The sequence below is a fragment of the Equus przewalskii genome, chromosome 11, assembly GCF_037783145.1.
Source record: "Equus przewalskii isolate Varuska chromosome 11, EquPr2, whole genome shotgun sequence".
Lineage (NCBI taxonomy): Eukaryota > Metazoa > Chordata > Mammalia > Perissodactyla > Equidae > Equus > Equus przewalskii.
The window spans coordinates 20,403,575-20,425,550 of record NC_091841.1 but is presented as its reverse complement, the minus strand read 5'-3'; the positions used below and the strand labels follow the sequence as shown (position 1 = coordinate 20,425,550).

General features: G+C 38.6%; 2 protein-coding genes across 9 annotated transcripts in view; one reads left to right on the top strand and one right to left on the bottom strand.

Moving 5' to 3' along the window:
• ZFP91 (ZFP91 zinc finger protein, atypical E3 ubiquitin ligase) overlaps positions 1–5,789 on the bottom strand; it is a 35,768-nt gene extending 29,979 nt beyond the window's left edge. For both annotated transcript variants that reach the window (XM_008536931.2, XM_008536932.2), the window contains exons 1-2: positions 5,443–5,789; positions 177–205 (exon numbers count right to left, since the gene is read on the bottom strand). In XM_008536931.2, the coding sequence (XP_008535153.1) occupies positions 177–205; positions 5,443–5,789 (376 nt within the window). The remainder of the gene's footprint in view (positions 1–176; positions 206–5,442) is intronic.
• The window catches only part of LPXN (leupaxin), a 37,518-nt gene continuing 20,609 nt past the window's right edge, over positions 5,068–21,976 (top strand). Inside the window, exons 1-4 of one of the 7 annotated variants that reach the window (XM_070563981.1) lie at positions 6,352–6,681; positions 8,828–9,056; positions 13,827–13,984; positions 20,328–20,374. In XM_070563981.1, coding sequence (XP_070420082.1) covers positions 9,044–9,056; positions 13,827–13,984; positions 20,328–20,374 — 218 coding nt within the window. In that variant the 5' untranslated portion in view covers positions 6,352–6,681; positions 8,828–9,043. Of the gene's footprint in view, positions 5,169–6,351; positions 7,065–8,827; positions 9,057–13,826; positions 13,985–20,327; positions 20,375–21,976 lie in introns of those variants that run through there. The other 6 variants (XM_008536927.2, XM_008536926.2, XM_070563980.1 and 3 more) reach the window with 6 other exon arrangements.

The following is a 21,976-nucleotide window of genomic DNA, read 5'->3' as shown; positions in this document are numbered from 1 at the left end:
TGTCCAAACCTGTTGTTATCTAAATAGGTTTGATCTACTCCAGTAATTCTTTACTAAATAAAAGTCATTTTTAAATGGGAACAATTTGAATTATCAGGCTGAAGCCTATTCTATTTTCTATCAGATTATTAAATAATCTGTAACAGACATGAGAGGTAAGAATGATCAAGTCTTACCTTTGTCAGTTGTTACTTTTTCTATGCATCTGAAAGAAATGAGAATCAAATATTAAATAAACAATCTTATACACTTTCCTAAAACACAAATATTTATCTCTTTCATGTTCATCGCCAGAGTGATGCAGAAAGCACCTACAGCAATGCTGTCCAACAGAACTTTCTGCAGTGATGAAAATATTCTCTATCTGCACTGTTCAATACGGTAGTTGCATGTGGCCGCTGAGTACTTGAAATAGCTAATGTAATTTAGGACCTGAATTTTTAATTTTTATTAATGTAAATTTAAACAGCCACATGTAGCTACCATATCTGACAGCACACAGAGTATCATTTCAAATAGTTGTTTTTAACTGTAAAAATGTATTAATACAAAGAAAATACTGCTAATTTTATGTTAAATGGTTATATAATACAATGTCCTTATTTTACACAAATGCAGTAACTAGGGGTAAAACGAAATAATGTTTGAGATGTCCTCTAAAATACTTCTGCCGAAAGAAGAAGAAGGGCAAGGGGAATAGATGTAGCAAGCATAGTAAAATCTCCATAACTGTTAAATCTAGGTGACAAATACTGGGGTTTCATTATACTGTTTTCTCTACTTTGTGCATATTTCACAATTTTCATGATAAAAACTGAATGAACCTAAAAGAAAATCCTAAAATTATTCTTTTATTAAACCCAAGTCAAAATCTATTTCTACAAAGGCAATACTGGACTTCAGAAATAAATATAACTTGCAACTACACAACTAGCAATAGTAAAGAATTTAATGTTATAAACTACTGACTTAAAAAATATTATTCCCATGTTTTTAATTTGGGAAAATTTCTATCATACATAATTGCTGTGTATAGTATAATGAATCTCCCTCTAACTATTACCCAAATTCAAATGGTTGACATGTCTTGGATCTTTACCATAAAGGTGCCACACAATACCTCTCAGCAGTACAAAGTTTTCTCCTCTTTTGAAAGTAAACCTAATACAAATGAAGACTCTTGTGTCACAAAAGACTATCCGAACAAATACAGAAGCCAGGGAGTAATCCAAATTCTGTTTAGAATGTTTAGAATGTTTAGAATGTTTAGAAAGAATAACTATGATTTTCTTATTCCACATATTTTTTAAAAAGCTTGGTATTATAATTTTAAATTGTATTACCAATGTCCCAATTAACAATTAACACAACATAACTGGCAATCATTCTAACTCTAAATGAAAGTACAGAATAACTGCTAAATTTTGAGACATTATACAATAAACTTTCCAAAAACCTTCTGGAATGGTTCAATGTTTCTATTATCATATTAATCACGAGAGGAAGAAAATTCAGGATTTTAGTCTTGTACAATACTAAAGGCTTGTACTGAAGCCTTCTCCATAGAGCCATAAAAGTTTTTTCAGTTCAGAATATTACCGTCTCTTCATTCTCACTATCCATGACCCTCGCCTTTTCCTTACAAAAGGAAAGAGCAAGAAAGTGTCACCTAAAGGTTTACTGCCATTTCACCTTTAGCAAGAAAATAAAACAAAAATAGAATTCCACGTATCACAAAATAGAAAAATATATGTTTTCTTCATTTATAATCCATCTGAACCTGCAGGAGTACTTCTAAGAATACTCAGTTTTGGCCAACAGGGTTACTCAACAGCTAACCTAAAAGTTTAAAAAAGTATTTATTGAAGTTTTAAATTCTGAAACGCACCATATAAACAAAGGAGTTATCATAAGGTAGAATGAAAAGAATCCTTTTGCATTTTAACCTAGTCTAACAATTACACTGTTTGCATATTAGTAGAAAGAATGGATGTTTTAACTTATGAATCAGAAAAAAGTTGGTGGAATATATATTTTTTTAAAAAATTATATTTCAAATGAAGATGTTTATATACTAATCTAAGGATCTTAACTCTGGAGTTTATTGGCTAAAATAAGACAAACGATGAGCCTAATTCTTAGATAGTACTGATACATAACCTTTCTCCAAATTTGGCTTACCTTTCCTTACTATTAGCCCTTAAGTTTTAATTTATAATGATTCCAGCATTTAACTTTGTGCGTTTCTCTTAAACACATTCACTGAAAATTTTTTTTTATTTCTCTTCACAAAGATGTCCTGCTCTTTTCATTTAACTTCCAAACATTTCAATGCAAATGGAAAAGTTGTTATAAGCTTACGAAAGTTTATAAACTGTAACATAACTATCATCTAACTACAAAGATCATTTCACAAATCATAAATTATCAGTTACAGATGAAGAAGCAGATTTAAAGAAGTGACTTGCCCAAGGTCATATGGTGAAGCCAGGACCTGAAACTTTCTGACTAAAGTCCAATGCTTTTCCCACTATATTATTTTGCCTTCTAATAGGAAAAGAGGTTTTAATTAATCCAAATCTCTATATTGATCTTTTAAGCTACTGGACACTTTGTAGTCTCTTCAATCAAGAGTAACAAATGTAGGTTAAACAACTGATTACTGGTAATTTATACAGGCAAATGCTGAGATACAGAAATAGGACCTGAACAGAACAAGAAATTAATATAGGGATTAAATCTCTTACTTCCTTTTTAAAAAACCATCATAACGTTATTTGGAAAATACTAGAGATAAATCAAGGTCAGAAGGCACTTGACCAAGGTTCAGTAAACTGATACTCAAAACCTCTTGAAATGTCTCAGGGGATTAAATTAACTTTCCTACTTAATTAGTTTTAAAATTTATTTTATCACTGAAAATACATAAGCCATGCATACTGTCTGACAAATCTCCACTAATCAGTGTATCTTCCCCTTATACTGCAAGGTCCTTGAAGATGAAGTTCACGTCTCATTTATCTTTATAAAGCCCAACTCAGCACAGTATCAGGCCCAGGTACCACTCAATCAAGTTTACTGAGCTGAAATGCTTTAGGCCTCCTTTATTTCCAGGGCTTGCGGTAAACTGAAAATGTGTACCAAAAAATTATTATGACAAAAATTTATTTTAACAATCCACTCAAAACTGCATAATTTAAAACACCTAATCAAGAGAGAGTTCTGAGGCTAAAAGAAGGTAAAAAAATACTACTGTACAGTCTTTTATGATCCTGGATGAGAGAGGGAGGGACACTGAGAACCAAAACAATTCCTTCCTCTCCACAAGGAATTTTGTGTAGAAAAAACTGAAGGGATTTAATTGTCATCTTCATCCAAGTTCAACTGTTGTATTACTTATATTGTAGAAGTAAAAGGCTCATTAGTACTTTTTTGTCAAGAGGTAGGGAAAAAATAAAGCATGACAGCAGGTAAAACTACTACTCTTGGTATAATTATCTTCAGAGATCATTTATATAAGTAAAACTGGTGGAACAGTGGGAGGGAAATGTGGCAAGGAGACATACGTATATTTAACTCTCAAATGGGTCAAATATTTTAAGTTATTAACCTTCCTATGCGAGGCAGTAGAAAAAATATTAAAAAACAGAAAAAATATCAAATTTTGCAGAACTTACATGAAAAACAGCACTACACACCACTTATACCTCTATCATGCCACCACTACTCAAAACAGTAACTTTTTTTTTTTGAGGAAGATTAGCCCTGAACTAACATCCACTGCCTGTCCTCCTCTTTTTACTGAGTAAGAATCGCCCTGAGCTAACATCTGTGCCCATCTTCCTCTACTTTATATGTGGGACGCCTGCCACAGCATGGCTTGATAAACGGTGTGTAGGTCTGCACTCAGGATCCCAACCTGCCAACTCCAGGTCGCTGAAGCAGAGCGTGTGAACTTAACCACCCGGCCATAGGGCTGGCCCTCAAAACAATAACTTTTAATATTTTCTATATATCAGGCTTTGTGTTAAGTGCTTCACATGCTGTACTTAATTCTCACAAGCACATCTTACAGGGATTAACATCTTACAGATACGAGGAAACTGAGGCACTGACAGTTTGAGAAATTTGTCCAGGGAATTTATATCCGAATAAGGCTAATGATATATCTTTTCAAATTTATGAATTTAAATATAGAAGCTTAAAATTTTTATGACCATAAAATTTATCTACAGTAATTAGAATCCTAATTATAACTATCATTTATAAGTACAGATTTTTGTTGTCCACAGAACTGTAGTTTTCACAGTCCCCTTATGTTAACATTCAAAAATTTGAAAGCACATCTAATATCATAACATGACACCTTCTAATTGTATTTCTCTCTGAGAGGCTTCTAAGGCAAGCATGCCAAGGTTACAGACTTAACAATTTTAGAATAGGTTGTTTCAAATTTTAAATCTACTAGATCTGGTACAAGCCAAATCTTTGGTGGGGAGGGAAACTGATCGCCCCGCCACCTTCTTTTCTCCGCTTTCACTAATTTTTTTCACTTGAAAGTCAAAAGACACAAATGACGTTTTCAGTCAAGAAATCAACGGCTAATGAGATTAATTTCTAGAGTTTACAAGCACGTGTGCTTCAGTATTTTCAATAGAAAAACATTATTTTAATAAACAAGTTAAAATATTTATGTTCCTCGTTCCTCTATTATCTGCAGGTAATAAAGTAATTCCTTTCAGATTAGTCTAATTTTTAAAAGTGAAGTTTCTATATTAAAACATGCAAAAACAAAACTATGCCACTTTGCAAAACAAGAAGTTAAAAATATACACCTAATCTTGTTATATGAAAGACTCTACATTTAACAAAACTGGTAGAACCACGCTTTTACGCTACTAGTAAATACTAGATTTTTAAAACGAGTGAAAAATGATGTGAAAATTAAGTAGAATGAAAAAAGCTACATGAAAACACTAATACAACTGGCTTTTGAACTAATTAGTGGGAAGGAGGGGGACACACTTTCGAAGGCTAAGATCATGCTGTTGATTTCCTAAAGGGGATGTGATGTAATACTGGAGAGCCGCCTTAAGAGGGAAAGGATAGGCTGACAAAGGGAGTGCAGATGCCAGAGTGCGGGAGAAGCCTGCGGCGACAGGGAAGAGGTGGGTCACTAGGGAGCAGAAGAGGTGTATCCAGCAAAGGACAACTTCACGGGGTGGGGAGGCGGCCCGAAGGGCAAAGGGCAGGGGCGCGGAGGACACAGGGCTGGACAGGCGCGATAAGACAGCTAACCGGAGCGGAGTGACATCTGGCGTGCAAGCCAGCAGGGGGCAGAGCAGGCAGGATGTCACGTGGAGTGGGCGCTACGGCAGCCGAGAGGGTTGCGTGCGGGCAGAGGGGGGTCTTTACCACCGCCTGAAAGACTGCGTTACTCACAGGAGTCGCGGACTCTTCTTGCCCTGAGCTGGAGACGGGGGCTTCGCGGCCTGGGACTGCTGCCCGGGGGCGTCGGAAGGCCTGGCGCTGGGGCTGCTCCTCCGCCGGCGGGGATACTCGGCCTTCCTCCGACGGGACACAGCGGCGGCGGCCGCGGCCGCAGCGGCCCGGCCCCGGTCCCGACCTCCCCTTAGCACGCGGCTGCTAGTGGTCCCCGCAGGCGCCGTCGCCGCCGCCTCAGGGGGCTGTTGTTGGGGCTCCTCCGGAGCCGCCTTGGCCGCCGCCGCCTCTCCCCCTTCCTGGTCCTGCTGCTCCGGGGGTCTCGGCTCTTCCGTCTCCCCCGGCATCGGGACTCTTCCGTCCCCCACCCCCTTATCCCAGGCGGCGGAGGCGGAGGCGGCGGCGGCCGCGACGCTGCTCCCCCCGCCCCCCTCGCCTCCCGGAGCGTCCGGCTCACTCTCACTCTGCGCTCCTCTTTCCCCCCTCCCCTCCTCACGGCTCCGAGGGCACCCCCCCCGCCCCCTGCCACTCAAGGCCCGCTACGGCTGGCGGCGCGCGCGCGCGCGCGCCCTACACAGACGCTCAGCGGACCAATCGGAGAAGAGGAACAGCTTCTTCGCCCCACCCCTCACGGTCTCTCACGCAGCAGCGTACTGGGTTCCCTCCCCCACACCTTCCTTCAGCCAATCAGGAAACGGCTACAAGGGAGCGCGCGAGGTTTTCTTCCCCGCGCACCCGTTCTCACCGTTAAACGGCTGTGTCTCGCGACAATCCCAAAGTCACCTTTTATTCCCCCTCCGGAGCTCAACGTGCGCTAGGGACAGTGGGAGGGGCAGGTCTCGCGAGGAGGTTGGTGGGAAGAAAACGCACCTCTTTCCCCGCCTCGCGCGCACCCTGGCCAGGCTGCGCGCGCACCTGCCTCCCTAAGGAGCCGCTAATGCCACAAGGGCTCTATCCTTCTTCCTTAAGCCGCGGAAGTAGCCTCGGCGTTCTTCTGCCTGTACCCCGATCCCACTTTCCTGTCTGTGGCCTTTCTGTCCCCAACGCCGCCAGGTCTTGCGGGGAGAAGGGGAAAATTTTTTGAGCTGTCGCTTCTCCTTTAAGAAAAAAAGCCCCGTCGGCTGCCGGATGAAAGTCTCTGAAAAAATGGCGGCGGCAGAACAGAGGCGGGGTCGTGAGGGCAAGAAGGACCCGCCTGTTGGCGCAGGCGCATGGTTAACTTGCCCAAAGGCATGCTGGGTGATGTAGTCCTATTTATTTTATAATTCAGGAGGAAAAAAGATTGGAAACCAGAGGCGAAGAGGATGTTGGGAGCTATTGACTGATGCAGGATGGGAATGGTAGTTTACTCTTTGCGCAGTGTGAGTTTAACTTTTTTAGGGAGGAAGTGGTTCCGGGTTAGGCCGCGACGCAACATTTGGGCACAAATGTTGAGCCAGTTGCTTGTGTTATTTGCCTGCGATGGTTTTGTCTACTTTTTCAGTTGGTGTTAGCGAAGCTTTTGTAGGGTAGCCACGTAACAGCCCTTACCTTGGTTTGGTTAGGTGGCACCTCTTCTGGGACCCGTTAGCGTTCGTGTCTGCAATATTCGTCTCGTCATCCTGTGTCTGATCCACCAACCTGTGAGTCCCTGGAGGTCAGGGACTGAATCTGGTTCCGTCGGGTCCTGGGGGGCGTATCACAAGTCGCACCACTCGTTTGATTCTTAATAAAAGTTAAGAAAGAATTGTAGAGTTGCTTTGTTACTAGACTTTGTCGGGGCCAAGGAGCTGGAATCGGCTGCTTGACTTGGCGGTGGTCCCTGGGCTGGAAGGAAGAGTGAAGGGTTGTTAGCGTGACTCGCGTGACTCTTATGCTCCCCACCCCGGAGCCACCTGCCTCTGCGGTTTTTAAATGTTTCTGCTGCACAGGAAGCAAAGTCAGAATAGCAGCTTTGTCAGAAATTACGTTGCTGTTTACTAGCGTGTGCAAATAAATTGTTCTAATATGTCAAACGGGAGTTTCCATTTGCTCATCTCCAAGTTGCATTTGGCGATGGCAGTGGGCCTCTCTCATTCCTTCCTTTTTTCCTTTCATCCATCATAATCAAGGAGCAATTTGCAGGAATGGTTCTTACCGCTTGAAAATAAAGCATCCAGGATTAAAGTCCCAAAAGAAAGGGATGGAAACAAGATTTGGGGGTCCAATTCTAAATTTTACAATCATTCAGTTAAACTGCAGATGGAGTCCAATATTTGCAAGCGATGTGCTGAAGTGCATTTTTCGTTTTAGTATTTTGGCTCAGTTACACTTCAGATTCGGCAAATGTTTTATATGTCTATTGAGTATTGCGCACTTTCACAAGGCTAATGGCTTTTCACTTGTTAAAACTGTCTGGCATCCTGTGCATGGGGATTTTTTCAAACCGATCTTTGCAGTGAGCAGACTTTTGGAACAGCACTGACATCCAATGGTTGCTCAGAGTAATGCAGAGTGGATTCTCTTTTCCACTAAAAAAAAAAAAAAAAAAAGGTCTTAAGAGTCACAATGGGATGGAGAATGAATGATTCCTTTAGATCAACCTAAAAAAGACTACTGTGTTGTAGAGGAAAGATCACAGGATTTGAAGTTAAATTTGGATTATAGTAAGTAGCAAAGCTACCTGCTAACTCTATTAATTTTAGCAGTTTTCTATTGAGTCTATTTCACCACTGGTAACAATGGGGATAATATCTATTTCACAGGGCCATAATTATAGTTCTTTACATACTACCTTCTCATGGTAGGCCTTTTGTAAATGTTCTGTTTCATTCAAAATGAATAAAATCATAGCAGTAAAAAAGTTGAAAGCTAACCTCAGTGTCACTTTTCAGAGAAGCTAATGTAAGGCAATGTAACTAGGCAGAATTATGCTTAATTGAGATGTCTGCAGTTTAGCACCTGGTGTCTTAAATCTTCTGGTTTCATTCTTAATGACCCCTATAGTTGTTTGCATTTTGGACCACTGAAATAACTCAGGTCCTGAGAACCCAAACATGAATATGCCTCTGCCCTGCCTTTAATGTATCTGCAATCTATTTAGGAAACAGGTAAGCATGTCTTCAAGAAATAAAGACAGCCAAATGAATTGGGTGCTGGTTAACTATGAAGGAAGCTATGCCTCCGCAGTTTACAAGCTTTACAGAAAAAAAAAAAAAAAAAAAAAGGTAGGTTCCCTGATGCCCAGTCACAGTGGTATACCCATATTGGGAAAAAACGCAAGTACAAATATGCCATTTCCATGAATTCGAGATGAATCCTAGCACATAGTAGGTGTTCAAATTTTTCAAAATTAATTTTGAATCTTTATCACCCTGGCCAATGCACTACCAGAACTCAAATCTTCCTACCCACCTTTTCATTTCAGTCCCGTTTTTAAAACTCTGACCGACAAAAAAGAAAAAAAAAAGAAAAAACTCACCAAATCAAAAGAGAGGAAGTGCTAAGCAAATACAGGAACCAAAAAGGGTTATAGAGGCTGCTTCACGCTGTCTCATTCAGTTCCTTTGTGGTCCTCTTCTCCGGCACATGCCAAAGCAGTTCCTCACAACCTGTGGCACCAGAGCATCTTGGACGTGTGACAATGGAAGAGTTGGGTGAGTGAGGACCTTCTTGGAGGAGAAACTTGGAGGGAATGAAGTCTTGGCTGCCATCTTCATGTGTGGTGGGGTGGACTTCTAGTCAGCTGGAGGGTAGTGCTGGAAGAGTATATTTTCACTTCTCTCCTGACCTCAGCCCAACCAAGAGTGAAGCGTGAGGAACTATGATTGTTTTGGGGAACTATGGGTTCACTGTTTTCAGTGGCAGAATGTAGGCAAAGAATTTAGGTGCTAACCTCCGAGTAAACTCTGCACAAATACTTTTCGACTGAATTGTGATTGAAATTGCCATTTTGTTATGGGCATTTTGCCCTTTTGGGGCTACTGGAGATCATAGGATGTTCACACAGTTGGCAACTGCAGAAATGCAATTTGCATTTAGTTTTCTTTCTTTCAAAAGAAAGAAAAGGGAGGGAGATAAAGGGTGTTATGAGGAGAAATAGAAGTATAAGAATGTGGGATCCGCAAAGGTTGGAGAAAGGCCAGGGTGGTTTCATTTGTTCCATGGTTTAGTATTAAATCAAGAAGACATAGCACTGTAACTCCAGGGATTCTGTTGCTAAGCATTTATTCAAAGGAGTTCTGAAAGAACAGATTACTATGGCCTGTGAATATGATAGCTCCTTCCACTCCAAAGCAATTAAAACTAGCAGTGAAACTATTGGCCACATTGCTCAGAGAAATTCCTCATTTCAAACCTTTGGAGTAATGTAATCTTTGTCATTCTTGAAACTCATTCCATATCCTTTGCAAACTTTTGTTGCTGGCAGCCTTACTAGCACTGAGTCACTAACCTTTACCCAATTTCCAAGTGTTATTAATTCCGCAGTGTTGTGAGTTTTTGTATGTTTGGGGTATGTCAAAAGTGCAAACAACGACAGCAAAAACATCTCTTGCACATTGTCTTTAAAAAAAAAATTTTGAACTGTGATTTGAGAGCTGGAGAGGTAGAGGGAGGAGGAAAGGCAAATTACAGGAGGGAAGGGATTTTGATGATGAAAAGATGGTGTTGAATTGGTTGTAAGTAAAGTCCATTTTGATACTTGGGGTAGAATATATTTTGGGCTTGGTGTGGAATCCAAATTCTTGTGCTGTGTGAGGGATAGGGAAATTCACACTTTTGCCTTAGTTCCACTGGAGTCCAGCTCTGGTTTTTTATTATAGGGATACCTAATGGCTTTCCTGAAAGTAATTCAAAAGGAAATTAATACTTATTCAATGACTTACGCTAAAATTAGACATTTTTACATACATTAATCATTTTAGTGTCCAAAGCAACCTCTGAAATAGGTATTATCCCCCCGCCTTTATTTTTCACATGAGAAAACTAAGAAAAACAAAATAACTTGTTCTACATCACTCTCTGGAGCACCTGACACCAAAACTGATTCAGCTACAAGATGCTCTCCAGTTTTAGAAGTTTGTTGGCTTAGGTGTTCCAGCCAACAGAATAACCCAGATAATTACAAAATAATAGATTTGCTCAGTTTTGCATTTCCTGAGCAGGATGAATCATAGAGAAATTTGGTCCAGAAAATACCAAGCAGCCTGGAAGGTAACATTCCTGTACGTTATCCAGGTGGTTAAACTCCAACTGCTTCTTCAAATTGTCATCAGCCCAGTTACTACCCAAAAGACTCAGGGTGGGTCTTCCACCTTGCACAGAAATAGCATGGAGAACAGGTCAGAACAGGCGGGCCAATATTTCCTCTCTGCAATACTTCCTCCAAGATGAGTAGTTCAGATCCACCCAGACAGCTTTATCAAAATCCTCGTTATATGAGGATGCTAGATAAAGGGGAACCAGGAGAAGACTCTGGCTCTGAATGAAATCATCACAATCCAGTGAGACCCCGAAGAGATGTCACTTTACTCCTTTCATGTTAACGTTGATATTATTTGATTTCTCCAGATGAAGGGCTATAGAGACGGACCGTAGAGTTTTCAGTATAATACACTCCACCACCAGTAATCCCATGTTTGTCATACTGAAATTAGTCATCTTCAAATTACAGAATCTTGCAAAAGGCAAAATAATCTTGGGATGTTGGTGATATGTGCCCTCATAGGAAACAGGAAGAGAAAGGCCTGTTAACTTATGACCCAGAAGAGAGAGTTTCAGCAACTTTGGTTAGCTGGTGCTTCTGAGGGTAACCTTCTCCTCTTCGTGGTATGGTTTACTTCTCTTATAGAGGGTCTCCTCTTCCCCTAATCTTTATTGTAAGCGTCTTTTTATTTTGAATCTAAGAGGATTCATGACTTCTACTTGGAACAAAGCTTAGAAAATAGAAAAGAAAAGGGCTATATCTTAATAGAGGGATACAGAATAAAAATTTGGAAATCAGAAATTTGGAATTCAGTCTGACTAGTAAAGTCCTGAAAAAAAAATTTTTACTTTCTAATTCTACCTTAGTTTTATTTTTCTTTTCTTTTCTCTTCTTTTTAAAAACATTTTGTTACAGAGAATTTAAAAATGCACAAAAGTAAAGAAAATAGTTTAAAGAAATCTGATGTATCCATCAACCAGCTTAAACAATCATCAACTCTTGGCCAATCTTATTTCATTTATACACTCATTCATTCCTTCCACTCTTGGATTATTTTAAAGCAATTTCAGACATTGTATCATTTCATCTGTAAATATCTCAGCATGATCTCTTAAACACGTATATACATATACATATACATATGTATACACACGAAAACCCATAATAACATTATCACTCACAAAGTCCTTAATAATAATTCTTTAATTTCATGAAATACCATTATCACACCTAAAATGTTAATTTTACTTACTTTTTAAAAATTAAAGTAATTTTAAATTACTTAATATTATCAAATATCCTTATCACATCTACAATAAATTAACAGTACTCAGTATGCTTGCATACCCAGTCAGTGTTTAACATTCCCGATTGTTTCTTTTTGTTTATTTAGTTAAGGTTCATACATTGAAATTAGTTATGTCTCTCAAGTCTCTTTTGATCTGTGAATTCCCCCTCCATCTCTTTTTTTCCGTTACAATTTATTTGTTGAAGGGTAATTTTTGGTTTCTTTTTGTTTCTTTTTTAGCTCAGGTGCCAATCTTTATTTTTTTATTGCAGTAACATTGGATTATAACATTATATAACTTTCAGGTGTACATTGTAATATATTTCAAATCCTGTGTAGATTACCTCATGTTCACCACCCAAAGACTACTTACAATCCATCACCACATGTTTGTGCCTAATCACCTCTTTGCCCTCCTCCCTCCCCACTTCCCCTCTGGTAACCACCAATCCAATCTCTGTTGCTAGGTATTTGTTTGTCTTTGTTTTTATATCCTGCTTATGAGTGAGATCATACAGTATTTGACTTTCTCCCTCTGACTTATTTCGCTTAGCATAATACCCTCAAGGTCCATCCATGTTGTCACATAGGCCGGATTTCATCATTGTTGAAGGGCAATTTGACCTGAAGAGTTTAGCTCAGTTTGCTTATCTCTAAAATGGTACATAAAATTCACTGTTTTTGTGAGATGGGTGATTGAGAAAGATCTGTAGAAGATTTCATTCTTAAGAAATGATTAGCCCTTTTCTTATGTGGTTAAGAAATGCCCCAACACCTGAAATAATGAAAAAGCTTTTTTAATGACCTGCAAAGTTCATTTTCATCTTCTGAGAACTTCAGAGCTAGGCAGATCCTTAGAAATAATATCTTCCAGTATTTTGCAAACTTTTAAAAACTGCAACCCCTGGTAAAAAATCCTCTACAGGTCCACCAATTTGAAAAATACTGTTGTAATACAGTTGCTTCATTATGTAGGTGAGGAGGTGGCTTCAGAGAAGAGCATGTCATGCCTAGATGACCCAGAGAATCCACATGGGAATGGGGACTGGAATTTCAAACTTGAAGTTAGTGCAGGGACTAGGGATCATGTACCCCAGGATCAGACAGCCAGGTTCTGCACTAAGTAGCAATGTGACTTTAAACAAGTTATTTGTCTCTTTCTTGATCTATAAAATAAGGGCAATAATATCGCCTAAATCAAAGCATTAGGATGACTAAATGAAATATATAAACTCCTGAGCACAGTGCCTGTCATGTTAATTTTTATTAATTATTATTATTATTTTCATCATAACAGAAAGGTAAATGTGTAATACTTGTAAAGTCCATTGATTTTTCCCAAAAAGATTACAAGAGAAACAAATCTCAACTGTTTGTATTGCAGCTTCTTGCTTGATTTTGTGATATCTGTTTTATCCTCAATACCTTTTTTCCCACACCCTAAAAGACAGAGTATTTATACACATTTTGTTTTGAGAATTTTGTTCTGTGCTTAGGATAAGAAAAAAATCATCAGAGTTAAGAATACATGTTACTGTCCTGGTGTATTTTGAAAAACTAATATAATTGCTTATGTTTTTCTCATAGGAAAAATATGTAGGATTTACTTTTTTCTAATTGGAGATCTCAATGAATGATAAAAATTAATGCCCTGCAATGTAAGAAGTCAAATTATAGAGTGAGACTATGAAATTCAATGCCATTATAGGAAATAAGAAAGAGGATACAGTAGGTGGAAGCATTAAACATGTCCTGGTAGAATAAACCACATTCTTGAAGTGAAATAAGAAGTAAGAGGAAGATGTTTGAAAATAGCCTTAACCCAAGAGAAGAGGGAAATGTATGGAGGCAGAGTGGGGATATTTAAGGGGATAATTATTCCAGATGACTTCCATATCCTATATTATGATTTTCTTATGTCTTTTAATATAGATGCCTTATTAGAGGAACTGGAACGCTCCACCCTCCAGGACAGTCATGAATATTCCAGTCCAGCTCCTCTTCCCCTGGATCAGCATTCCAGAAAGGAGAGTAACCTTGAGGAGGCATCAAAGATCCTTTCTGTTCAGGATGACACAAGTCCCTTGCGGGTAACTTTTCATTTATTGGAATACCTTGAATATAGATGTTCGAGTGCATTTCTGAAAATTAATTGTATCTCACATAAAATGATGTGAAAGGAGAATCATATATCCAGGAAAGAGAAAAAAAATCCCTCAATGATAACTTGTTTTTTCTTAAAGATTGGCACCTGAGCTAACAACTGTTGCCAATCTTCTTTTATTTATTTATTTTTTTGCTTTTTCTCCCCAAATCCCCCCAGTACATAGTTGTATATTTTAGTTCTGGGTCCTTCTAGTTGTGCTATGTGGGATGCTGCCTCAACATGGCCTGACGAGCAGTGCCATGTCCGCGCCCAGGATCCGAACCAGTGAGACCCTGGGCCACCGAAGCAGAGTGCGTGAACTTAACCACTCGGCCATGGGGTGGACCCCCCTCAATGATAACTTAAAGGTCTTTGTTTTTGGAAAGAGGAGGAAAGTTGAGAAACTCATTATAAAAGAATAAGCCTTTGAGAACTGACTTTTTTCTGGTGAGGGCATGATAACAGAGACTATTCCCTAATTCATTTGGGATATTCTGATATTACTGTTAGGGCATCAGAGATGCATGCTGCAGTTTGTCTGGAATAGCACTTGATCAGGCCAGAAATCACCTGCAAGTCCAGGTGGCAGCTCAGACAAGTGTTCTTAGGGTGACTTTTTAGGGTCACCACTTCCCAGGTCTTACTTGCTGCTATATATATTAGAAAATTCAATTATTAGAATATCCAGAGATGATGAAGCTCAAGGGAACAAACAAACATCTCATAAGAGATGATGTATAAAAAAATCCAGAAATCCAATTTATTAATTTCTAGTTAGAGTTAAAACTATCACATAGAACAGATACTAGTATTTGCTAATATATGTATCCATTTCCTATAGATAAGTCTACGTGTATCTACTTTATAATTAGAAAGTTGTTTGATGAGAATGGAATTAGTGTAAGAGGAATTAAGTAGATGCTGTTTGTATCTGTGAGTTTTGAACTATGATGTTCTGATTCATGCTTATACACTACATGAAATCACTAGTAGCACAGACCTGAAATTGGAGCCCAAGGGTAGGTTCCTCTTTTAGCTTTTCTTCCCTCCAGCTATATGCATGCAGTGTTAAGGATGCACATCTGTCTCTCTACTAGGGAGCTGTTGTGTGTTCTCACTGCTAGATTGTAGCCAGAGACTCCAAACCGGTCCCTTATCCTGCCTCCCTGCGCTTTATTCTCCAAATAGAAGCCAGGATGATCCCATAAGAGTTAAATCAGATCATATCCTTCTTTTACTGAGAGCCCTGCAATGAATTTGCATCTCATTTGGAGTAAAAGCCGTGATCTTTTCCCTGACCTTGTGTGGCAACCGTATATCTTGCTTCACTTGGAAGAGCCCCAGGTTTGTTTGTTTTCTTGACATTCTATTATTGGCTTTACCTTTTACCCCAGGTTTTCTATTATTTATGAAGTTTTCTTATTAGTGTTTGAGTTAAAGTAAACCAGCATCGGTTAATAGACCTCCATTTGGTTCTTCTGGCTTCTTTCATGGTCTCATCTAGTAGCATATAAAACACACATGCAGTGAACAGAGTTCTTATTTCATTATGGCTAAATCCAAAAGATGACTAATGATAACTTGTCTCTGTTTTCCTGATCTAGTTCAGACAAAACCTAACTGATAGCACCCTTTCAAGGATAATATGCAGGGTGCTGGCTGTGAAAGCTGAGGTCAAGCACAGCAGTCAGGAACAGCTAACTCTGGTCCTAGGTTGTGGCAGGAAAGATTTTGAGGCTTTTTCCCCTTGTGGCCACTTGCTATACCTTTGCTCATGTCTTGCCGTGGTCCATGTGGTGGCCTGTGAGATGCATGGAACGTCCTCTGGGTCAGAAAGAAATAATGGGAAATTGTAGCTTAATGTTGTACAAATTATATGTAGGAAATAGAGGCTAAGCAGTCTTGCCATAGAGTAGTGTAATCTAAATGTTCTTGTTAAAGCATTTTTGTCGTTAATTGTATGTGTAATGCTAGAACTATTTATTATTTAGTAATGCTTTTTAATTTTGGAATAAACACATTTAGCAGCATTTGGCTCAAACCGAAACCAAAACCCAAATTGCATGTTTAATTTTCTTAAGAAAGTTGATGACAAATGTGTAGTTTGCACAAAATATTTGTTAACATTTACTGTCTGTCATGGGGACAAAAGAGATATCACTGTTTCTTTCAAAACCAGAAGACACAAATATGGTGAAGAAGCATTATCTTCTTCAAAAGTTAATATTTAATTTAAGAAGAGTGTGCCTGAAGATGACAATTCAACATGTGCAGCTGCAGGAGGTGTGTTTATATGTCATTGTGAAGCACACCTTTCAGTTTATATCAAGTAAATTAATTTTACTCATTTTCAGTTTCAAGTTTTCTTGTGATTGTAAGTAAAGTGAGCTGGTGAGAATTAATGAGTTGATCTCTTTTGCAAACCATCAAATAATGTCAGATTGATATCAGAGGCCTATGTTAGAAAATTTGTTAATTGCAAAATGGTTTAATTTTTCATCCAGTTCAAAGTGTCAAAAAAAAGTAGTTAGAAGTTCATTTTTCTGTTGAAAATGAAACATCTGGCATTTTTAATGCCTTTGTAAATTTAGTTGAAATGTTCAACAATGAAGAAAAATGTTCTTTGGAGGTGATAATACGAATACAAATTTTGGTGGAGCACAGCATTGCGGTAAAAACTTACAAACTTAAAAACCTATGGAGCAAAAATATACTTTGAATTGGTTGTGATGTGCACAAAATTCATGACTGCCTCCAAACAAGTTGCAATGTTCTACCAATCAAAATGGAAACTACAATTGTCAAAATTTACAAATATTATGTATATATACCTATGTATCGCACACATATACATAACATATATATACACACACAATCAGATATAACTCATCTCCTAAACTTTTGTAACTGAAGCTGATGTTGAATCTAAAAATATTTCAGCATGGCTGCGTATATTTTCTCTCTGTATTGCCTGTCATCAGCTGGAGTTTAGAAAAGCCTGAGCCTTTGAAAAAATCACTTTGTAAAGCAACCTAAATTTAGGTCACATTATGTGCAAAATCAGTTAGAAATGTTTAATCAGATTATTCAATGAATGAAACATGAGAACTCGGCTTTTGAAGCTTTTAGCAAGTTGCAATTATGTGAAACAAAGCTTGCAAAAAGGAAGCAGCTCACATTTCTCCCTGCAAAAGCTGGGGAGGAACTGAGCAAATCAAAAGATGAGAGCTCAAAAGGTTTAATTACCTAATTTGAAAATTGTACTTTGTGAAAAATCTTGACTTTGACAGAGCTCCTAATTTTAATTGGATAAATTTGTATTCTCTGCAAGAATGGGATAAAATTGTGAAGGCCTATGATTTTACAGTATTTACATTTGATGAAATCTTAAAAAGGATCAAAAATAGAGACAATTTAAGAGGTCTGTCTTGTAAAAATATTCCTGAAGAAAGGTGCTCTGAGTGGAGGCAGAAATAGAGCACCTGTGAAAATATTGGGGCTGAAATATTTACACATTTTAATATAAAAAATAGAATTGAGAATATCATCCATTCAGAAGGAGTGGCTCTGAATTAATAGGTTCATCAGCATCCAGAGAGGGAGTATTTTCTCAATTAAAAATATCACGGTCTACAGAGAAGCATTAGGTAAAAGTGTCCGCAATTTCAAATATATTAACCATAGAACGCAACTTTGCAGAAGATCACAATTTTATAAAAAAATATGAAAATAAATAAGACCATATTGGATAAAATACTTTTTTCAGAAAAATTTCCACATCATAATATTAGAGACAACAATGACTGAGTAACCAAATAAGGTCTGTAATTATTGTGCTATTTTTAAATGTTCAGATAATCAATACAAAAACTTTTTTTTTTCATTTTTTTTTATTAATGTTATGATAGATTACAACCTTGTGAGATTTCAGTTGTACATTATTGTTAGTCATGTTGTGGGTACACCACTTCCCCCTTTGTGCCCTCCCCCCACCCCCCCCCTTTTCCCTGGTAACCACCGATCAGATCTCCTTGTCAATATGTTAACTTCCACCTATGAGTGGAGTCATATAGAGTTCGTCTTTCTCTGACTGGCTTATTTCGCTTAACATAATACCCTCGAGGTCCATCCACGTTGCTGCGAATGGGCCCATTTTATCTTTTTTTTATGGCTGAGTAGTATACCATTGTGTATATATACCATATCTTCTTTATCCGATCATCAGTTTCTGGGCATGTAGGTTGGTTCCACGTCTTGGCTATTGTAAATAATGCTGCGATGAACATAGGGGTGCAAGGGATTCTTGGGATTTCTGATTTCAGGTTCTTAGGATAGATACCCAGTAATGGGATGGCTGGGTCATAGGGTATTTCTATTTTTAACTTTTTGAGAAATCTCCATACTGTTTTCCATAGTGGCTGTACCAGTTTGCATTCCCACCAACAGTGTATGAGGGTTCCTTTTTCTCCACAACCTCTCCAACATTTGTCATTCTTGGTTTTGGATGTTTTTGCCAATCTAACGGGTGTAAGGTGATATCTTAGTGTAGTTTTGATTTGCATTTCCCTGATGATTAGTGATGATGAGCATCTTTTCATGTGTCTATTGGCCATCCTTATATCTTCTTTGGAGAAATGTCTGTTCATGTCCTCTGCCCATTTTTTGATTGGGTTGTTTGTTTTTTTGTTGTTAAGCCCTGTGAGTTCTTTGTATATTATGGAGATTAACCCTTTGTCGGATAAGTGGCTTGTAAATATTTTTTCCCAATTAGTGAGCTGTTTTTTTGTTTCAATCCTGTTTTCCCTTGCCTTGAAGAAGCTCTTTAGTCTGATGAAGTCCCATTTGTTTATTCTTTCTATTGTTTCCCTCAACTGAGGAGTTATAGTGTCCGAAAAGATTCTTTTGAAACTGATGTCAAAGTGTGTACTGCCTATATTCTCTTCCAGAAGACTTATTGTTTCAGGCCTAATCTTTAGGTCTTTGATGCATTTTGAGTTTATTTTGGTGTGTGGTGAAAAAGAATGGTCAATTTTCAATCTTTTGCATGTGGCTGTCCAGTTTTCCCAGCACCATTTGTTGAAGAGACTTTCTTTTCTCCATTGGAGGCCCTCTGATCCTTTGTTGAAGATTAGCTGTCCGTAGATGTGTGCTTTTATCTCTGGGCTTTCAATTCTGTTCCATTGATCTGTGGACCTGTTTCAATACAAAAACTTTTTAAAAAAATATTTTGCTTTAATGTTCATAACTGTGTATCATTTGAAAACATTCTGGAACATTCTATGTTGCAAATAAGTTTTGAATAGAATTATTTTATAGGTCTCCCAATATAATAAAATCAAAATTTTGGTCAATAAATAGGTATTTCAAAAATTATATAATATTGATTATTTTTAATACCATCTTTCACTCTCAGAAGGATCACAGTTGGAACAATAAATTATATGGTCACCCTACCTGCATGATCTGACTCCTTTTCCTCTTTGCCCCTGTCTCACTGGTTCACTCTGCTCAGGACACACTGGCTTCCTTTCTGTTCCGCTGATGCTCCGGAGTTCCTCTCCCTGCTGTTCTTTCTGCCTGGACCATGTTACCCCTGATATCTATATGCTTTCCTCATCTCCTACCGGCCCTTGGTGAGTCCTTCTCCAATCAATATATTTATAATTGCCATCTCTCCCCTGTTTCCTATCTCCCACTCCCTGATTAGTTCTACGTATTAATTATTTTTTTATATATTAATTTGCTTATTACCTGGTTCTCACCACTGCAATGTAAAGTCCAGGGTAAACAGTTTTTGTTCATTTGTTTTGTTTTGTTTTTTTGACTTCTACAGCCCCAGCCCTGGTACATGACAGGCACTTGATAAATATTTGTTCATTAAATAAATGAGTTGCTGACCAACTACCCTTTAGAGTCACACAATATTTCTTTTGGTGTGTTAAATTTAATCCTGTTATAATCTTCCCCTAGACACTGGCCTGTCTAGTTAAAGGGGCTTTGCTCTGGCTCATTTTGCTTAGTTCTTATCTGGGTATGATGACTTCTCTATTTGAGTGCTACCAGGGCAGGGAGGGGACCACCATTATTTGTTCATGTGCCAGCGACTCTGCTTAGAATTTGCCCTTTCTCTGTGGGACGGCTGGTGTTTCCCTGCTTTATGAAAGGAGATCTCAGAGATATGCTCACTATCGGTCTCCTTTAGAAGCTAAAAACATCCTCTAACTCTGGGTGCCGACATTCTAAGAACAGAAATTCATTCTTTGCTCTTCTCTGTCACTATGTCTTAGGTGCAGCTCGTGTATACTACCAATATCCAGGAGCCCAATGTCTACAGGTATTGGTTTTTTTTATTAAATACTTAAAGTTATTAGATAATTGTTATCAATCTGTGTTTGGACAATAATTTGCTTTGCAAGTGTTTATTATTAGAACTCCTACTACTCTCCTCCTCTTTCCATAGTCTTTGAACACAGGTGGAATTCTGCCAGGCTGACTTGGCAGTTTCTCCAGGTGCCTGGCTTCTGGATGGGTGTCCAGGCTGGTGGGCTAGCTATTTCCTTCACCACCTGAAAAAGTGGAAATAATCCAAGTCACCACAGATGTTTTGGCTCAGCTATACCAGATATTGTGCTCTGATTCACAGAAGAGAAAAGACCTAAAGAAATTTCAGAAAGTTGCCAACAAAATCAGAGCTAAAATCAGGGCTGATCTAAGACAGTGGATCTCCACGGCAGGCTCATGAATATATACTTCTTCTTTCTGTATTTCCTCAAAATTTATTTAGCGGGTGGAGGGATTTCCTTTTAATAAAAGTTACATATTGACACAGATCCATGTCCTAATCATTTCTACTGACCAAAGCAGAATTGACAATCTCAAAAAAATAAAAAGGCCACTTTTCTTGTTCTCTCTTTAGTTACAGCTTGCAATTTTGAAAATCAGAATTCTGGGCAACAAAGGGCTTAAAATGTATCTAATAAAGGCTCATGCTTGGTAAAGGGTGCAACACTACACTGATCTGGTTTCAGAATTGCAACCAATGGAGCATGCATACACCACCAAAATAGGAGAAGGACCTATGCTATCAGGAAGTCTGTTTTATAACTTTCCACTTCAGGGCACTTTCTACTTTGCTGGGGGTAAGGTCAGTTTATTAATATATATTGCCAGTTTATTTCAGTTCCAGGAAGTTACCTGGTGGGCATGCCCCCTGGACCTCTCTGTCTCTCCCCCTCATAAATAAATCAAAACAACAACAAAGCAGTGCTTGGTACACAATAGGCTTTCAGTAAATATTTGGTTTTTTAAATCTAGGAAACCGAGACTTTTAATAGAAATACTAATGAACACATGAACATATAACAAGAAAATCATCCCAACCAACAGCCATTTTCTTGTTTATCTGGCATTGTGAGCAATTGATGGCATGCCAATACTAACTTATTGACACTCCCTCCCCTGTAGTATGAGTCTTTGGCCTATTTCCCACCAAATTCGTTTCTTCCTCTTCTCTTGCTCTGCTGTGTATTCCTGGGGAGCTGACCACTCTGTCCACTGGATTTTCCAGGCTTCAGGGTCAGTTGCTTTTTGCTGGCATCAACAAGTAGGAGGCACTGTGCAGAGACTGGAGGATGAAAGGCAGGGCAATTTAGGGCATTTGCTTGCTCAATCTCTGTCTCTCCACAGTGTCTCTCAGCAGTTATATCTCCTTTGTGGCTTCAGCTGGAGCAAAACAGGTCTGCTGTGGTTCTGGCTTATGCCTGTTGACCTGGGCCCCTGGGCTCTGGGAACTTTGCCTCATTTCTTCCTCCCTTTGACCTAATGGCTTCCTGCTGTGGTTAATCTCTGGGTTCCCTCAATGTCTTCTGTTTGCTTCTGAGCTCTCCCATCACCTGTGTAATCAAATTTCTGATTAAATTCCTTCTGTTTACTCCCA